Raw genomic sequence first — 19,927 nt, forward strand, 5'->3', positions numbered from 1 at the left:
ACTCAGCACTGTCATTTTGGTCTAGATCCAGTCCAACCTTTGTCTGTTCAATCAGTCATTGTGTTCACCTGCCTTCGGTTCATTGATCAAAGAATGATGTGTAATTTTCTCTCTCGGAGGGGATACACTGAAATTGATAATGCTGAGAACCTCTCTGTGACTATTACATATCTGTAGATTATAATTAATATATTCTAATTAAGACTCTTTAGATCTGTTTTTATAACGTAACATTACTCCTTCCCTGAGAGTACAGACGTTCCTCTACTTACGAACTTTCAACTTACGAACTTTTAGACATGCAAACGAAGAGGACTGTAAGTCCAAATCGTGTTCATTGGGCTCCTGTTTCCTGTCCGCAACATCAATTTTTGTTTCTGCACGCCAATTCCTCCTAGTACGACTTCTGCCCGCTACTCCCGCCACGCAGCAGCGTAGCGTGTGTACTCCCAGCATCCTAGTAATCTGTACTGGTGTATACCCTTAAAATGATGTTGATTAATGACTTACAAACATTTCAAGTTACGAACAGCCATTTGGAATGTATCTCATTTGTAAGTAGATGAGCGTCTGGTGTTTGTAGAAGATGTGGTCTTTGTCCCTTGTCACTAGTGTGTTCAGTCCCTGGAAATAACTGGAATCCTGATATCCAAATGTGTACGTCCAAGGGAGAATTTGTGATGGAGTTGGATTGTAGAAACCTAATGTGTCTCATTTTATTGTCCTCTGATTACCTTCTTGGCTGTTACGTGCTGCGATTGTGGTACCCTGGTGTATCACTGGCGTGCTGCTCCTTTTGTCTGAAGATCCCCTTTGTCTCTCTCTTCCTCTCTCTCTGTTTTAAAGCGCTCTCCCGCCTGTATTCGTCCTAGCAAAGGCAGACGCGTAAGGCCCCAGTTTGTCACAGCTGCCCTCTCTTTGCATGGCGTTCAGTGGTGCTTCACTGCTGCCTCTGCTTTCCGTGGCCGTGCTGCATGTTTAGGCACGATGTGCATCGTTTTGCTTCTGACTACAGGCCGAAAACAAGGAAATGCCATCACTATGGGCTGTTGTCAAAGCATTCTTTTGTAAGCAATTCTTACTATTTTAGGACTAGTAAATAATAGGAAGTATGTGCAGGTGTGGCTGTTAAGACCTTAATCAGGGGATGCAAAGATTAACTATAGTTTTCCCAAAGCATAGCTGTTTGTCCAGATTACAGGGCATGCAATAAGGTGCTTGCACAAGCATGCTGCGATCAGTCAATCAGGTATGATTCATGTAGCTAGGCTACTATTTAATCTTATTAAGGCTCCTGTAACCTTAACATTAGGATTACCTCTAATCCACTCTTGTTGCTTGTAAATTTGGTAAAAAATAAAACCTGCAGTCTGTGTTGCTGGAAACAAAGTATGATGTCATAAAGTGTGTTTTGATCTGCATGGGAAAGGTATGTCATAGCAATAGAAATATCTGCAAAATATGAATGGTTTATCCACAACAGAGGGCAAAGTCGGGGGTCTCTTGTGAGCAGTGATTTGTTGTATGTGTTTGTCTTGGTGCCAGTGTGTGGCACTGTGGAATGTCCCATTACGGCTGCTTTTCTCATATCATGTCCACCCTTTTCTGACGGGGATATTGTAAAGACGCTTAGTAGCATTCGCATGCTGGCCTATTTAACATGGTGACGCGCTACATCTGCCTGACCTCGACTGATGCTCGCTTTCACAGTCCGTCTCTGTCCTTCTTCCTTCTCTTTTACAGCATGTGGGGTGATAATAATTTGGAATTTGTCCTGGGCCCAGTTTGTGACGATGCCAAAAGCCACTAATTTGTGGACATATTTTTAGTTCTGTTGGCCTAATGCTTTTTATATATATATATATATATATATATATATATATATATATATAGACTAATGTGAAATACCAGGTACTTATTCAAATAAATCACTTGTCACATTCAATATTTCCTTATTTTTCCCCATAATTAACAGAATCCTTCCACCATCTGTGGTAAAACACTCAGGTTATACATAAAGGTCTGTTATCCATTATCAATTTAACAGCAAGTTCTGAGATTTATATATTCACACCACTGGTAGACTTTTAATAACCTGCAATGGAAAAAGTGACTCCTCTTCTGCAAATCCACCACCATCTTGAGTATAGAAAGGGAGAATTTAAATACAGAGCAAGTTATGAATGTCTGATTTCAGAAAATGAAACCATAATATGAACCTTAAGGTGAGATATGCTGATCTCTTTCCTGTGTGGAAAGCTGCCGTAATATCCATAGCCTCTCATTGTAAATAGTAATATGTCATGTCGATGGCTGTGTACAGATCACAGAAATGCACTGTGAGTCATGCTAGTGATACGTGCCGCCCCAGAAACCCTTTCTTTATGCAGTGAAACTAAATGTTTGCCAAGGGGGGAAAAAATCTGCCCTTCTGGTAATTTTGCATATCTATGTCTTAATTAAAAAGGCGATCATCACATTTGTTACCCACCCCTATGTTGTAAGGTTTATTTTTATAGGTGATTTGCATCCTTTCATTCATATTAAAGGATGTGGACGTCTTGCAGTGCCTCTGACTTCAGGTTCATTGAATACTCACAAAGTTTGGAGGGATTGGTATTTTGATTTCTAATATACAGTCCCTTCTGAATGTATCGGAATGACGTGGACAGTTTATTTGTTTATGCTAAACACTGAAGATATGACGATTTGAGACAAATGATGAATATAGGACGAGATGAATATATCTTTTACTTCCTGTATTTACATCTAAAAGTGGTAAACAACTGTTTGTTTCAGACCATCCAATTTTAGGTGAACAAAAGTATTGGATCCTGTGACTGACAGTTGTTTCTTGTTACCCAGGTGTCTCCTGTTAGACTGATTGTTTAACCAATAAATAGCTCTGAATGTCTGCCCTTGGTTTTAGCTTTAGGTTTCACCTGTGAAGACTGTATTTGTAGTATATAGGGTAGATCAGAGAGCTGTCTATAGGAGAAAAGCAATGCATATTGGGCATAGTCAATAGAATAATCTTGAATGTTGTGATAAAGAAGGAAACCACTGGTGTATTGAGTAACGGGCCCATCGAACAGGTCAGCCAAGGAGAACAGCAGCTGCTGATGGTAGAAATATTGTGAGATGAAGAAGAACCCAAAACAACAGCCAGTGACATCACCAACAGCTTCCACAGGGCAGGGGTGAAGGTATCACAATCCATTGTTTGAAAGACGACTTTGAGAGCAGAAATATAGCAGCCATGACACAAGATGCAGTAAGAATCGGAATCAGATTGGAATTGGCAATGAAGATGAGCCTTTAAAGTTCTGCATCAATGTTTTATCGACTGATGAGACTAAGATTACCCACAACCAAAGTGTTAGAAAGGCCAAAGAATGGAGGAAGGATGGATCTGTTCATGATGTTAAGCATAGCAGCTCATTGGTGGAGGTCGTGTCATGGCTTGGGCAGGCATGGCTGCTTCTGGAACAGGCTCACTAATCTATATTGATGATGTAACTCATGACGGTAGCAGCACAGTGAGTTCAGAATCTACAGAAGCATTTTGTCTGCCAATTTACAGAGAAATGCAAAGTAATCGGGAGGAACTTCATCATGCAGCAAGACAATGATCCAAAACACACTGCCGACTCACAAAGGGCTTCATCAGGGGGGAAATAATGGAGGGAGATAGACTGGCCAAGTCAATCACCAGGCCTTAACTCAACTGAGCATGCTCTGAGCCTCCTGATGAGGAGACTTAAAGGAGAAAATCCCTGGAACAAATGAGAACTGAACGAATCTGCATCAAAAGCCTGAAAAAGCATCACAAAAAAGAAACTAACTATCTGGTGTCAGTGAGTCTCAGGCTTGATGCCGTTACTGCAGGCAAGGGATATGCAGCCAAAAATTAAGGGTTATTTACTTTAATTTACGTCAAGACGGTCTGTTTCAATAATTTTGCTTCCCTAAAAATGGGGTGCTATGTTCTATGCTGTTTACTACATCCAGATGTCAATATTAGGAAACGTGAAATTCTAAATTCCTGTCTCATTCGTCTTTTGATCTCGAACCCGAACAGTTTCAGTGTGTAGTAAAGACAAATGAATTGGCCGTACCATTTAAATACTTTCAGAAAGGGCTGTATTATATTATATATAAAGGGACTTACTGTAAGAGTATGAGCGGCCAGCAAAGCATTCCTGCGGTGCTCCCTGCTCCTCTCTGCTCCTCCCTGCTCCTCCCTCGCTCTGAGTGGCTCCCCATCATCACTCCTCACGCACCAATGTCCACATTCCTTCTGTTCTTCCCTGAACGTGTCCTTTTGTCCCTCTTAGACCGATTCTGTGGACAACTTTCCCCTGTCCAACACTCTGTCCCGTGACGAGGAGGCCAAGTCACACCTCATCTCGCGGTCGAGGTCGCCCTCCACAGCCAGTGACGTGGAGCCGCTCGAGGTAGCCCGAGTCCGGCCTGGATTCTGTGAGCGTGTGGAATGGGCTGAAATCACCATGTCGAAAGACTGGAAACGTACCTGCATTACCTTCACTGATAGGGCGTAGCTCGAAATTCTGGGTATCCATACCCCTACTGCCTCCCTGACTCTGGAGACCAATCTCAATGAGTGAGGCAAAAATCGTTAATAAGATATCATGTTTTTTTTTGTGATATTACTGGTAGTTAGTACTGCAGAGTCACTCCGAGAGTTAGTGAATATATTGTTGCACCTTGAGTTCCTTCACTAAAATAATAAATGATGACATTTGCCCAGCCATGACTTGCATCCGTCCCCTTTCACACCCAGCAGACGGACTCGCACGCCTGGCCCATGCAGACGCCCAGACCATCCTACTGTGGCACTGGCACCGTAACGCCCAAGGTGGGACCAGTTTGCCACATATAACACCCTGAACACCCTTGGCTTGTGGGAGTCGGGGTAGGGGGTACAGATCACACGATGCCGGTTTTAACCGCCTCTCTCCCCACCTGTGTCTCCGCAGCCCAGAGCTCACCAGTTTGTGGTGAAGTCCTTCAGTGTCCCCACCAAATGCAACCAGTGCACATCGCTGATGGTGGGACTGATCCGGCAGGGCTGTACCTGTGAAGGTGTGCGAGCCGCAATCTCCAGGGGCTGATTTTCCTTAGTACATCATCTCTGATGCCATCCCCACTGACACACCCTGGGCTGCTTAGCTCACTAGAGTTCTACATAATGGCTCTGTTGACATACAGTACTGTGCAAAAGTTTTTTGATCTTCATGTTGGTGTAAAACTATGATATTATGTCTGTAAAAATGTGGTTCCATATCAAAACCTCTTCTGAAATCAATCCTGTATTTGCAGCAACAGTCCAATATAGGCGTGTTGTTTTTTTTTTATTCGATCACTAGCACACCTCGTTAGTGATGAGCAAATGAAGCTTCATGAACCATTTGCTGTATTTTTTGACCTCACTAGATGGTGCTCTTGGCTTGCTTTGGGACATGCTTTGAGCCCTTTTTTGAGCAGACAGCACCATCTAGTGGAGTCAAAAATACATCAAATGGTTCATAAGTATCATTTTGCCAATCACTACACCTCGTATAGCTAATCAGTATCTCAGTGATTTTTGTTCTGAGCAAATTACAGTTATAACCAAAATTAAATTTTAAACATTTCCTTTGCCTAGAACATTTGCACAGTTTGAATTTCTTAATATAATTCCAGTCTGAATTTTCTTCCATATTGTATTTTTCTGTAACTTAATTAGCTAGTGGAAAGTAAGTTGTGTACCATGGAAATGGTACAAAAGCTCCTGTTTGACCGTCGGGCTTCATTGCTGACGTTGATCTTGAGACTGCTCTCCAGTTGCCCTCTGAGATGTTTATCTTCGCATTCTTCATGGTCATGCATCTCCTGCTGCAGTTTGCAACTTCTCGTGCCATGTGACGTGCGCGGACAAGGCGCCTGCGGTGTGCCCCATCCCTGCGGACCAGACCAAGGGCCCGCTGGGCATCGACCCGCAGAAGGGCATTGGCACCGCCTATGAGGGGCTGGTCCGGGTGGGTTGCGTTGTTCACGGCTAAGTACTCCCAGCTCGGTCACATGACGCCTGTCTCAGCCAGTGACTAGGCATCCTGCTGTTTTTTGAGAGTTTGTAAATTTGGGTTAAACCGATTTATTTACTGTTTTTAACTCCTTGTGGTAAGAAATGTATTTGACAATGCAAGCAGTCACTGATAAAGCTAGTAAAATTTTAATCTCTGAGGTAGTTTGTTTGCTGCGGTGGAAGCTGCTGCTTTGTGCATCCATGCCTGTGTGCATGTGTGAAAGGTAGAATGTGTATAGCTGTGATTGCCAATGTGTGTGTGTGTGCATGTTGGGGAGATGGAGAAGTTCCCCATACTGTTCCCAGGATGACCCCTCTCGTCCTGCAGGTGCCCAAGCCGGCGGGGGTGAAGAAGGGCTGGCAGAGGGCGCTAGCGGTCGTATGCGACTTCAAGCTGTTCCTGTACGACGTGGCGGAGGGCAAGGCCTCCCAGCCCAGCGTGGTGGTCAGCCAGGTCATCGACATGAGGTGAGAGACCCCGAGTCGCTGCCCACACCGTCCTGTCGCTGCCCACACTGTCCTGTCGCTGCCCACACTGTCCTGTCGCTGCCCACACTGTCCTGTCGCTGCCCACACTGTCCTGTCGCTGCCCACACCGTCCTGTCGCTGCCCACACTGTCCTGTCGCTGCCCACACCGTCCTGTCGCTGCCCACACCGTCCTGTCGCTGCCCACACCGTCCTGTCGCTGCCCACACCGTCCTGTCGCTGCCCACACCGTCCTGTCGCTGCCCACACCATCCTGTCGCCCAGCTATCCTGTAGAGAGACGGAAATTCACCGCTGCTTCCTCCTTTCCAGGGATGAGGAGTTCTCCGTCAGCTCGGTTTTGGCATCTGATGTCATCCACGCCAATCGGAAGGACGTCCCCTGCATCTTCAGGGTGGGAGTCAGCAACCAGGAGCAGTCATCTGCTCTATCGTATCTCTCCTTTGCTTTCTGTCACTGTAGACAGATTTCATATATCCAGTATCTGCATCGTGCTCTGGGAGTCCAGACTGGGACAGATCTGGAACACATTGTTGTATTTGTAGTTGTATTTAATGTGCTTCTCCATGGCAGTGGAGAAATACATGCTGTATTACAGATGAAGTCTCACCATTGATAACTAACATTGATAGTCCACATTTCTCAAACTTGCGAGCTCCCTCTAGTGATGTGTAGAGGTTAGGGTTTTTTTATGATTGTCTGTCACTGTGGTGGTGCACGGAGAGCCTAATATTTTCTGAGGTGCTTTGCAGTGTGAAAAGTTTAAGAACTGTCGCTTCATTAGATGCAGATCTTTGCCGATCCCTGATGTGATCTCTGTGTTTTCCAGGTGACGTCCTCTCAGCTGTGCACCTGCAGCAGCCACCGGAGCTCCGTGCTAATCCTGGCCGACAGCGACCAGGAGAGGAACAAATGGGTGGGCGTCCTGAACGAGCTGCAGCGCATCCTGAAGAAGAGCAAACTGAAGGAGCGTTCCGTCTACGTGCCCAAGGAGGCCTACGACAGCACACTGCCGCTCATCAAGAGCACGCAGGCCGCCGCCATCATCGGTGAGCCCGGCGCCCTGACCCCTGACCCCTGACCTCACCCAGAGGTCATGTGGGGTTTTGGCAACCCGCATATCGATCTTTACCCTGAACCGTCTGTCTCGCTTGACTCCAGATCACGAGCGCGTCGCTCTCGGCAACGAGGAGGGCCTCTATGTCGTGCACGTCACCAAAGACGGTGAGAATAAAACGTCTGACAAACCCACACTGAACTGCGAATCCCTGAATTATACAGTAACACATTTCTTGCACTTGCATGAATCCTATTATGCACACATTAAGGATTATTTTACTGTGTATCTTTTACATCAGATATTTAATAGAACACAAGAGATCATGAGGTAAATGATAGCAGTGGAAGTGGAAAGGTTACTAAAGTGTACTAAGAACATAAGAAGATAAGAACTATACAAACGAGAGGAGGCCATTCGGCCCATCGAGCTCGCTTGGGGAGAACTTAACTAATAGCTCAGAGTTGTTAAAATCTTTTCTAGCTCTGATTTAAAGGAACCCAAGGATTCAGCTTGCACTACGATATCAGGAAGACTATTCCATACTCTGACTACACGCTGTGTAAAGAAGTGCTTCCTTAAATCCAGTTTGAAATGTTCTCCCGCTAATTTCCACCTATGGCCACGAGTTCTTGTATTTGAACTAATGATGAAGTAACTATTTGGTTGAACAGCATCCAAACCTGTTAGACTCTTATAGACCTGGATCATGCCCTCCCTCAGTCTCCTTTGCTTGAGGCTGAACAGATTCAGCTCAGCTAACCTCTCCTCGTATGACATTCCTCTAAGACCAGGAATCATTCTTGTGGCCCTACGCTGCACCTTTTCTAAGGCCGCTATGTCCTTTTTAAGATATGGTGACCAAACCTGTACACAATATATTAGGTGAGGTCTCACCAAGGAATTATATAAATGTAACATCACCTCCCTTGACTTAAACTCCACACACCTGGAGATATACCCCAACATCCTATTGGCCTTTTTTATTGCTTCCCCGCACTGGCGAGAGTGGGACATGGAAGCCTGCACTGCAGGCATGCAGGAACTGACATTTTTATATTGCGCAATGTTTTTCCTTTATTCTTTTTAGTTAGTTTTGTACATAATTCTAGAATTGTAACTTATTTTTATGAATATTTTATTTTTATACTGGTATTTTAGAATTGTGCTGGTTAATTGCCCATGCCGGTTACTTGAATACCGGGTATGAGAGCTTTCACTGCACACTGGCAGATCCCCGCTTCCAGCTGTCCTGCAGCCACATCTCTGGCATAGTGTCACTCAGCCTGGGTCTGGATGCCCCTCCCTTTCAGAGATTATCCGCGTGGGGGACAACAAGAAGGTGCACCACGTGGACCTGCTGGCCTCCGAGCAGCTCCTGGCCGTCATCTCGGGCCGCAATCGCCACGTGCGTCTCTTCCCCATGGGGGCGCTGGACGGCAGAGAGACAGATTCCTTCAAGCTGCCGGAGACCAAGGGCTGCCAGGCGCTGGTGTCGGGGCAGCTGCGGCACGGCGCCCTCACCTGCCTGTGTGTGGCCATGAAGCGGCAGGTCATCTGCTACGAGATCAACAAGAGCAAGACACGCCACCGCAAGCTGCGCGAGATCCAGGCACCGGGGGCCGTCCAGTGGATGGCGCTGATGGGCGAGCGCCTCTGCCTGGGCTACCAGGCCGGCTTTGTACGCTACGGCCTGCCTGGCGAGGCTGCACCCGTCAGTCTGCTGCACCCAGAGGACCCCACCCTGGCCTTCATCGGCCAGCAGAACCTGGACGCGCTCTGCGCCGTGGAGATCTCCAGCAAGGAGCTCCTGCTCTGCTTCAGCTCCCTGGGCATCTACGTGGACTGCCAGGGTCGCAGGTCGCGGCAGCAGGAGCTGATGTGGCCGGCCACGCCCACCGCCTGCTGTGAGTCCCGGGTCGTCCAATCAGCACCCTTGGCAGAAGGGGGCCGGCTGTAATGCTCAGGGGTGCAGTAGGGGCCTGGATGCCCTGACAAATATAGGGGGCCCAGTACTTTATAAGAATAAGTCCAGAATAACTTCATGTGTTGGTGAGTTGTGTGTTCAAAGAAGCCTCTCTGCACAGCTGCCTTGGTGGGTTAAGCATGTAACTTATAAAATGGCCTCTGAGTATACAATGTATATGCTGGAATGCAAAGTTGTACAGTAATTCTCAAACTGTAGGCAGCGGGTTTGCATATTCTGTAAGTTGCTTGTAGAAAATGACTGTGTGTACTGTGCCCTGCATTCCAGGCTACAGCGCCCCCTACCTGTCAGTGTACAGTGAGAACGCGGTGGACGTGTTTGACGTCAACACCATGGACTGGATCCAAACGATTCCCCTGAAAAAGGTACGGCGTGGTCATGCGCGGGGTCTGTGACGCATGTCCTGCAGACGCCTGCTCCCTCGCTCACCCCTTCCGGTCTCCCCAGGTCCGGCCCCTGAACTTAGATGGCTCCCTCAACCTGCTGGGCCTGGAAACTGTTCGGCTCATTTATTTCAAGAACAAGATGGCAGGTATGGGAAGGGCCTCTCAGCCAAAACCGAAACAGAGTACGGTATCAATAGATTGACACCTACAGTGTTCAAAGTGTGTTACAGGTCTTTGGGGGGGACGTGAAAGTTGCATAAATGTAAACAAGTGAAGTCGGGGGGGGGGTGTTATTTGTTCATTTTAAGGGGGGGCCACCCCATCCTCCCAACCCAGGTGCATATTGTTTCTGTCATGGGGGGGGGGGGGGGTCCCTGAGCTCTTATGGGGCTCTGGATACTTGGTCATATTTAAGTTAGACCCAGCAGGCAGAAAAGCCCATGCCAAGCTCTGCCCTCTGCCAGTGCGCCCCAAGGCCTGTGTGTGACTCACGCAGTGTGTCCCATTGCCCCCTGACACAGTATGTCTCATTGCCCCCTGACACAGTATGTCTCATTGCCCCCTGATGCAGTATGTCCCATTGCCCCCTGACGCAGTGTGTCCCATTGCCCCCTGATGCATTGTGTCCCATTGCCCCCTGATGCAGTGTGTCCCATTGCCCCCTGACGCAGTGTGTCTCATTGCCCCCTGACGCATTGTGTCCCATTGCCCCCTGACGCAGTATGTCTCATTGCCCCCTGACGCAGTATGTCCCATTGCCCCCTGACGCAGTGTGTCCCATTGCCCCCTGACGCATTGTGTCCCATTGCCCCCTGACGCAGTATGTCTCATTGCCCCCTGACGCAGTATGTCTCATTGCCCCCTGACGCAGTATGTCTCATTGCCCCCTGATGCAGTGTGTCCCATTGCCCCCTGATGCATTGTGTCCCATTGCCCCCTGACGCAGTGTGTCCCATTGCCCCCTGACGCAGTGTGTCTCATTGCCCCCTGACGCAGTGTGTCCCATTGCCCCCTGACGCATTGTGTCCCATTGCCCCCTGACGCATTGTGTCCCATTGCCCCCTGACGCATTGTGTCCCATTGCCCCCTGACGCATTGTGTCCCATTGCCCCCTGACGCAGTGTGTCCCATTGCCCCCTGATGCAGTGTGTCCCATTGCCCCCTGATGCATTGTGTCCCATTGCCCCCTGACGCAGTGTGTCCCATTGCCCCCTGACGCAGTGTGTCTCATTGCCCCCTGATGCAGTGTGTCCCATTGCCCCCTGACGCATTGTGTCCCATTGCCCCCTGACGCATTGTGTCCCATTGCCCCCTGACGCATTGTGTCCCATTGCCCCCTGACGCAGTATGTCTCATTGCCCCCTGACGCAGTGTGTCCCATTGCCCCCTGACACAGTGTGTCCCATTGCCCCCTGACGCATTGTGTCCCATTGCCCCCTGACGCAGTATGTCTCATTGCCCCCTGACGCAGTATGTCTCATTGCCCCCTGATGCAGTGTGTCCCATTGCCCCCTGATGCATTGTGTCCCATTGCCCCCTGACGCAGTGTGTCCCATTACCCCCTGGAGTCCATTAACAGTCTCACTCTTCACTCCGCAGAGGGCGACGAGCTTGTGGTCCCCGAGACGTCAGACAAAAGCCGCAAGCAGATGGTGCGCAGCATGAACAACAAGAGGCGCTTCTCCTTCCGTGTTCCCGAGGAGGAGAGGATGCAGCAGAGGAGGTTGGATCTGCTCCCAGGGGCCGCCATCTCCCCAGTCTTAAATTGAACATTTAACATACCAGCCCACTTCTCTGATACTGAAACCTGGGCTGGGCAGGGGCTATTCTAGGTGGGGCCATAATTCACACGGAGGGGCCAGCTGTATATGTTTTGAATCATTGACTGGGGGGCACTCCGGGGACCAATCAGCTTACAGCTGTAGCCAATGCCCCTCTGGTTCCGCCCCTGTATGCACCTCTGGGGCGGTGTCTCTACAGGGACCTTAGACGTGGAAAGTTAACCTCCCTGCTCGGCCTGTCTTATACAGGGAGATGTTGCGGGACCCTGAGATGAGGAACAAGCTCATTTCCAACCCCACCAACTTCAACCACGTCGTCCATATGGGGCCCGGCGACGGCATCCAGATCCTCAAAGACCTGCCCATGGTGAGTCAGACATGTCCCTCTGGGGGACCCAAGCTGGGGGACCCTCAGCACCCTCCTCCTGACCTCTGCCACCTTTCCTTTGGCTCTTTTCCTTTTTGGTTTTATGGTCTAAAAGCCAAAAATGTCCACCTGAGAAGATAAATTGTTGTAAGGAGGTGCTATTTTATTTCAGCCCAAAAAGTTTGTTTTTATCACAATCTTGTTTTAACAGCGGCCTGAAGACTTTCAAATATTTAAATTTCAAATATAAATGTTAAAGATTACAGATCTGAGATGCTATAAATGGCCGTAGACAGCATACCACACTGTGTCAGTTTGCACATGCTGGTTGGTGGTGGCTCCGCCCTCTCGTCTCGCATAATGACTCCGCCCTGTTAACCCCCGACCATCCCTGCCTTTTCCCGCACTCCCCCTTCTCGCCTTTTCTTTCCGGTTTCCAGCCGGGCTCCCCCCTCCTCCCCTGCCCCTCTCCACACATGCGCCTCATCTCCACCCCCACCGGCTTTCAGCATGTCTGTCACATGACCACCCGAAGCTTTCTCCCCCGAGACTACACGCCCTATTCCAGCTACTCTCCATCACTGCGCTCTTTCCCCGGGACCCCAGCCTCGGCCTGCTTCCGGGTATGGCCCACTGTGTGCCTCATCTGCGCAGTTCCTGCCGCCTGCCCCGTGAGGACTGCGTCTGCTGTCTGCCGTGTGGTCTGACCTGCGCAGGACCTGCTTCCCATGCTTACCTGACCTCTCTGTCTATAACGGCTACACTGTGTAGCTGATTGACTCTATGGCCTCTGCTGTGTGTAATTATGTACCGGCAGGTAAAAACTGAAAATTGGTCCAGGTCGGATTTAATAGGTCAGAATGTTATTTTGATACCAGGGACACAAGATTTGGCTATTGGTAGTGATAGACAAAATAATGCATCATAAACCATTTGCTATATTTTTACCCCACTAGATTCTAACAGGTTTGGATGCTGTTCAACCAAATAGTTACTTCAGCATGTGTTCAAATACAAGAACTCGTGGCCATAGGTGGAAATTAGCGGGAGAACATTTCAAACTGGATTTAAGGAAGCACTTCTTTACACAGCGTGTAGTCAGAGTATGGAATAGTCTTCCTGATAACGTAGTGCAAGCTGAATCCTTGGGTTCCTTTAAATCAGAGCTAGATAAGATTTTAACAACTCTGAGCTATTAGTTAAGTTCTCCCCAAGCGAGCTTGATGGGCCGAATGGCCTCCTCTCGTTTGTATAGTTCTTATGTTCTTAGTTCTTATATGCCTTCTGTTTAAAAAAGGGCACAAATCATGCCCCAAAGCAACCCAAGAGCACCATCTAGTGAGGTCAAAAAATACAGCAAATGGTTCACAAAGCCTCATTTTGTCCATCACTAGCTATTGGGGTACCCCCTGAACTGATTAATGGGGACCTCACTTTCATTTCCATGGAAGGTTTCTGCTGTTGATTGTACGATTTCTCTACGAATCTCCTAAAAAACTTTTGTTCAAACTTTATTTTGGACCCCAGAGTTTTGTAACCATCTATTTTGAGGGTGAAAAGAATGCTGAAAATTCAGTAAATAATTTCAGTGTGGTTTGGAGAAGAAATAATGACAAGGCATAAGTTGGCAAATAGCAAGAAATATCCTTTTTAATGTAAAAAATTTTTGACAGTTGGATAAGCCAAATCTGAAGCAGAGTTATTGCCCTTTTCTCCGGTCCGTACACTTACCTGCCAGTACCAATGCAGTATCACAAGGTGTGTTTGCAAATTTGCTGCATGTCGCTTACACCTGCTAACCCCAGCGGGCCGGTCATGTCACTCCTGAGCTCCTTCGGCGTCCTCACCCTGCATAGACAAGCTCACCAAGGCATTTGGCATCATGTGATTTCATGCATCACTTCTTTGATTGGCTGGGTGCCTGCTTACTCATTTCCCCCTCTTTCTGCATGCTGCATGCGCACTCCAACTGTTAGCCAGAAGCAGATCCTCCTGGCTGATTTACGTTTGTTAGTGAGTGAATACCACACCACTGGACGATTATTCATGTTAGGCAGGTGTTTCAGTAAAGGGAAAGTGAAAAGGCCATGCCCTCCTGTTTGGTTTGTGTAATCACTACTGTCTTGTGTGATGTCACTTAAAACCTCTTTCACTAATCTCTGTAATCCAGATGACTTTAAGGTTTTCTGTTATCTGACTGAATGTAATGCTGTGTGTATATGCTGCCCGCATCTCCTTTAGTCCCAGCCGCTTTTTGCTCCGTTTTCCGTTTCCTTCCTGTGTTTCCCGTGTCAAACTCGCTCACATGTTCCTGGTCTCTCCCTCTCTCTCCCCTCCCCTCTTCCTGCCCCATCCTGCACCGGGCCCACATCCCCCCGCCCTCTAGAACGTCCGTTCCCAGGAGAGCCGGGCTGTGTTCAGTGGCTCCGTCAGCATCCCATCCATCTCCAAGGGCCGGGGAGAGCCAGGCCGGTCCATGAGCGCCAGCAGCGGCCTGGGCATACGTGAGTGCCGGCGGTCGCGTGACACGGGCGCGTGGGGGTGCTCCGGCGGTGCCAGATAAATGGTCTGACTTCAAGCTTTGCTTTCACCTGTGTATGTCTCAGAAGAGAGCACATTACGATATGTGAAAAAAGTGCAAATAAAGCATCATTTCATTTAATATAAAAGTAAACAAATAAATGTAGTTTAGGGCTTACCAAGTCAGAACTTACATGCTATATCTAATATATTTTAGGCCTACGTCTGTAAGAATCTATAATAATAATAGGAAAAAAATGAAATCTTTGTAGTTTTTATTGTGAATTTTCTATGGTGGTGTCTCTCTAAGCCTAGTATGCGGGGTCTGCTGTGCAGAGCCTGTTGTGTGGGGCCTACTGTGTGGGGCCTGCTGTGCAAGGTCTGCTGTGTGGGACCTGCTGTGCAAGGTCTGCTGTGTGGGACCTGCTGTGCGGGGCCTACTGTGTGGGACCTACTGTGCAAGGCCTGCTGTGCAAGGCCTGCTGTGCAAGGTCTGCTGTGTGGGGCCTGGTGTGCAAGGTCTGCTGTGCGGGGCCTACTGTGCAAGGCCTGCTGTGTGGGGTCTGCTGTGCAGGGCCTGTTGTGTGGGGCCTGCTGTGCAAGCTCTGCTGTGTGGGGCCTGCTGTGCAAGCTCTGCTGTGTGGGTCCTGCTGTGCAAGCTCTGCTGTGTGGGGCCTGCTGTGCAAGGTCTGCTGTGTGGGACCTGCTGTGCGGGGCCTACTGTGCAAGGCCTGCTGTGAGGGGTCTGCTGTGCAAGGTCTGATGTGCGGGGTCTGCTGAGCGCCGCATGGTATGCAGGGCCTCACGTGCATCCTGACATGAAGACTCTTTCTTAAATACTGCATCTCACCTCCCAAACCCCCAGGATCCACGGCCCAGAACGGCAATGCCATGAGGAGGGACTTCAGCAGCAGCAGCTACGGCTCCAAGCGGCAGGCCATGACCTCACCCTCCGAGAGCTCCCTGTCCTCGGGTGGGGGCATGGATGGGGCCATGGATGCCCCCATCTCGCAGTTTGACAGAGAGGTGAGGGGGACATTAGGGAGGGGCGTGGGATGCACACTGAACCCTGCACCCTCTCTCCCCTCCATATCGTTTGGCTAGATATTGTCTTTCCCTGGACATAAGATAACTAAGCATGTGCTTAGGGCCCAGCAGCCACCAGGGGGCCCCCCATCCCATCAGCTTGTCAAAATGAGAAAGAAGATGACAAATGACTAGGTTAATAAAATTTTGCTTAGGGCTCCGAAAGGGTTGGGCAGGCCCTGGTCGTTTCCTTGCTGTCATCCCAGTAACTTCTGTGTTTTTGTGCCCAACCCTGTATGAAAGTATGTGTGGCAATTTTGAGATTTATATCTTAGTGATTTATGTAAATTTCTTGAAGGGAAATAAATCTGTTTCCATGGTAGCTGAGCATATGCTATTTTCTAATATGGAGTTGCCTCCCTTTTCGGGCAGGATTCCGATTCTCCCCGCCACTCCACAGCCTCCAACAGCTCCAACCTGAGCAGCCCCCCAAGCCCGGCCTCCCCGCGCAAGACCAAGTCCCTGTCCCTGGAGAGCACGGACCGCATGGGCTGGGAGACGTGAGCCGGAGGCTCCACCCCATATGCCCAACATGCCCCGCCCCCATTTAGCCACGCCCACACAAAGGCACATGGCCCCTGCCAATCATGACCTCAGGCCCCAGCTGGCTAGAGCACCACTGTTTGCAATCGGATAAATGGAAGCAGACACCTTCAGACCTCAACATAAGCATGAAAAACAGGAAATGGACATCACCTGGACAGGAAGTCCCTGCTGGGTAAACGCATCCTCCCCTTATCAGGAAGCGGGTGTGGAGCTTGTGACCACATGTGTGCTGGTGTGTGTTTGTGCGCGTGTGCGTGTGCTGCCTGAGAAAGGGAGAAAAAAAAATTGTTTTTGCACCCCCACCTCAAGCTGCCTTGAAGCTGAGTGACTCTGGGATGAGTCCAGTCCAATACATACTCACATTGTAAGTGGGTGAGGGACTGTCTTACCAAGAGTCACCAGCAGGCCGTGCCAGAGGAGGCGAGAGAGAGGAGAACATTACTGGGGAAGAGAATTAGCATTTGTAAATAACACGTAGAGACGGCACGAGCAAGATGTTTAGTTAAGGTATTTTATTGAATGGGTTTCTTTCGTTTTATCATACGGGGAGTGTGACTGATTGCTCAGTTGAATCGGTGTTTGAAAGGTGAGGAGGAAGATTTTATTTACTTATCCAGTTTGCTTCTGCTGCTTTGTCTCTCATATAGACTACAGTTACCATTTTCTTCTTTACATTGAGTGGTAGCAAGAAAAAGTCTCTATTTTCAATAAGGGTTGTGACCCAAATCCTGACAAAGAGGTGATTTCCATGGCTTGTATGTGTCCCTTTTCTCTTTCTGGTTTGCTTTTAACAGTTGAGGCTGTGCTATTACTCGGAAAAGAAACCTAATCTTTAACGTAGTAAAAATTCCCAGAATGGTAAGTCGCTGGGAAATGTTTGGGGTTGGTGGGCATATTGTAGTGACATCATCCATCCCGCAGATGGCACTAGTGCTGGGTGTCGTCTGCTCTGCTTTTGCCTTAATTAGATAAGCAGAGGTCAGGCTTTAGAGAGGAACATACTTTGTTGCTTCAATAATGTATCTAACTAAAAGTAAAATTAATATATGAGGAAAAATGTTATAAAGTGAAATCTGTGACACGTATGGCAATTTTTATTTCTGTTTTAAGCTTGATAGAATTCTTAGTACTTTGGGCATATTCAAACAGAAAAGCCATTTTAATCATTTTTGTTGTGTCTGATTTGCATTTAGTTGCCTTTTACAGTGGGTCATCAGTATTTGGTGAAATTCGGTGCAGTTCACTGGAACCACCACCTACTCTATGCTCACACCCGTTGGTCGCCACAGACACGCACACACTCATGTGGATTTAGGGACCACAGACACACACATGTGGATTTAGGGACCACAGACACACACACATGCAGATTTAGGGACCACACACACACACATGCAGATTTAGGGACCACACACACACACGGATTTAGGGACCACAGACACACACACACACACGGATTTAGGGACCACAGACACGGCCTTGTTACCTTCCACTGACCTGCCGTACTCTGGCTAACCTTTTATCACTGGAGCAATAATCCCACACTTCCAAAGAAATATATTCTTTTCTGATTTGTTGGTATTTGTTTTATTGTCGTTCTGTTCAGGTCTTTGTTTCCATAGCTTCTGTGGTTTTCTTTTCGGGTAAGCTGAGTACACCTTTGCGGAAACCCCAAGAGCGATTTTGCTAAAGAAAAAATTCTTTTGACATTAGAGTAGTCTTACTACTTACTCATGGTAACTGACAGCATTGTGTGACGGATTCTACACCTTCTCATTAGTCTGGGGATCAAATTGCTGAAGAAATACGGACCACGCAATCATGAATTCTTCGCTACCATTCAAAAACCATGAAAGACTGATAGAATAGAGAGACTGTACCAGTTATGCCATTGTAGTAATGCGGTATTCTTTGAAAGTGACTGGGATGCTATTTTCATTTTTAATCTTATTGACATTCTATCAAAAACTAGCTCCATTCCTGCGGGGTATTTGGGGTTATATGGGTATTTTGGAAATATGTACTTTCTCTTAATTAACACTGTCAATCTTGCATATGCTCGCAATAAAGTTAAATGAGCGTAGTGCCCCTTCATTAAAGGATGTAATGCCTTAAGGAATTAAAGTACAAACATGGGACACATAATTAATTGGACCAGCTGCTTGCTATGTTTTTATTTTTTTATTGTATTTATTTGATGGCCACTGAAAGCGTTCCTGCAGTGAGAATAACTTGGCAGTGTTTTCATGCTCCTGTGGTTTGTCTGCCCTGTTTTCCGTGTGGATTCCCATGGGTTTGACTCAATCAGTCAAGTTTTCATGTGGCTACAAAGCTGAAACAATGTTAGTTAATAGCTAGTTAAGTCTCCGTCACTTGTGTCTGGACAGCAATATCTCAATGTAAACGGCTTTTCTATAGTAGACTGCAGTATTTTAGTAAAGAATAGAGCAATATTTGTCCAGCCCGTTCAGAAAACAAACTCCTTTGCATCTGATTTTAAACCGATTCATTTTCCCAGATGCTTCTTTTCCTCGTGAAGTTAAGCTGCTCAACTAATATTAATGAATAATTAATATTATTGTTGGACCATATGACTATGTATTCCAACATTTGTTTTGTTTTTCATCTTGAATCGAGTCCCACCTGAGGCTTGAGTGGTAAAAAAGGATCAAAGGGGACTCGGCATCGACCCTTAATCAGAAAGCGATTCAGACATATCGGGATCGTCGCCATTTGCACTTAAACCGATAAGGAAAAATCCACTTTTATACGTTCAGACCCCGAGTACTTATATGACAACCTTGGTGTACTTACGTGATATACGTATTTGCAGGCTTTGTTTGTATTGGTTAGTCCAGTTTTCTGCAGAATGATTTGCTGCGGAGAGAGAATCTCCTTGCTAGGTAGCTCACTTGGGACAGGCTTTTCCACTGCGTCTCAGCCAGGAAGCCTGTGTGTTAAACTCAGGACCGTCTAGAACCAATGATTATAATAATGCAATGAGGAATATCTCCAAGCGGGACTATACAGGAAACTAGCAGCTGCCGGATAAGCAGCTATAGCATAGCTATAATCAAATATAGTGATTAATTCTGCAGATAATGTGACAGGAGAGAGTTTGGTGTTGTGGCTTTTAAGTGGGTGGGTGGCAAAGAGGGTCAGGCTCAATGGGGTCAAAGCTGAATTGTGTTGATTTGTTTTGTTTTGTTTTTTTTTTTTGCTTTTCGTTGACGTTTTACCTGCATTGTATGTTATTTGCTATTTCATATCATATTAAGTTTATAGGATTTCTTTGTAAGAATATGTACAGTTTTGCATGTCATAGGTGTAATCACTTTTGTTGTTAGAATTTAAGGCTGGATTTTTTTTTTATTTTATTATTGTATTATTATTTGAGTTGCCTATTTGAAAATGTTGGGGATGTTACAGAGGATAGCCCACTGTGGCTGATGTAGATTCTTTTTTGCACAGAACTATTTAAGGTGGAAGTTCAACAAGTAAAGTATGGGACCGGCCACCACTCTCTCTATGTGGGGGGGGGAGGGGGGAAATCCATTATTATATTAACCGGACTTTGATGTATTTCAATAAAACAGGAAAACTGTTAGAATTACGATTCCTGT

The 19,927-nt window shown here is 47.3% G+C and overlaps 1 protein-coding gene across 6 annotated transcripts in view; it reads left to right on the forward strand.

The window, feature by feature from the left end:
• LOC111841146 (serine/threonine-protein kinase MRCK alpha) overlaps positions 1 to 19,920 on the forward strand; it is an 80,978-nt gene extending 61,058 nt beyond the window's left edge. For 2 of the 6 annotated variants that reach the window (XM_023806656.2, XM_023806658.2), the window contains exons 22-38: positions 847 to 885; positions 4,338 to 4,457; positions 4,805 to 4,879; positions 5,001 to 5,106; positions 5,905 to 6,041; positions 6,417 to 6,556; positions 6,887 to 6,968; positions 7,404 to 7,623; positions 7,736 to 7,798; positions 8,945 to 9,538; positions 9,886 to 9,983; positions 10,066 to 10,150; positions 11,604 to 11,727; positions 12,035 to 12,152; positions 14,539 to 14,656; positions 15,538 to 15,698; positions 16,131 to 19,920. In XM_023806656.2, coding sequence (XP_023662424.2) covers positions 847 to 885; positions 4,338 to 4,457; positions 4,805 to 4,879; positions 5,001 to 5,106; positions 5,905 to 6,041; positions 6,417 to 6,556; positions 6,887 to 6,968; positions 7,404 to 7,623; positions 7,736 to 7,798; positions 8,945 to 9,538; positions 9,886 to 9,983; positions 10,066 to 10,150; positions 11,604 to 11,727; positions 12,035 to 12,152; positions 14,539 to 14,656; positions 15,538 to 15,698; positions 16,131 to 16,262 — 2,412 coding nt within the window. In that variant the 3' untranslated portion in view covers positions 16,263 to 19,920. Of the gene's footprint in view, positions 1 to 846; positions 886 to 4,337; positions 4,458 to 4,804; positions 4,880 to 5,000; positions 5,107 to 5,904; positions 6,042 to 6,416; positions 6,557 to 6,886; positions 6,969 to 7,403; positions 7,624 to 7,735; positions 7,799 to 8,944; positions 9,539 to 9,885; positions 9,984 to 10,065; positions 10,151 to 11,603; positions 11,728 to 12,034; positions 12,153 to 12,592; positions 12,776 to 14,538; positions 14,657 to 15,537; positions 15,699 to 16,130 lie in introns of all 6 variants that reach the window. The other 4 variants (XM_023806661.2, XM_023806657.2, XM_023806659.2 and 1 more) reach the window with 4 other exon arrangements.
• The last annotated feature ends 7 nt before the right edge of the window (positions 19,921 to 19,927 follow it).

This window comes from Paramormyrops kingsleyae, chromosome 19 (genome assembly GCF_048594095.1).
Source record: "Paramormyrops kingsleyae isolate MSU_618 chromosome 19, PKINGS_0.4, whole genome shotgun sequence".
Classification (NCBI taxonomy): domain Eukaryota; kingdom Metazoa; phylum Chordata; class Actinopteri; order Osteoglossiformes; family Mormyridae; genus Paramormyrops; species Paramormyrops kingsleyae.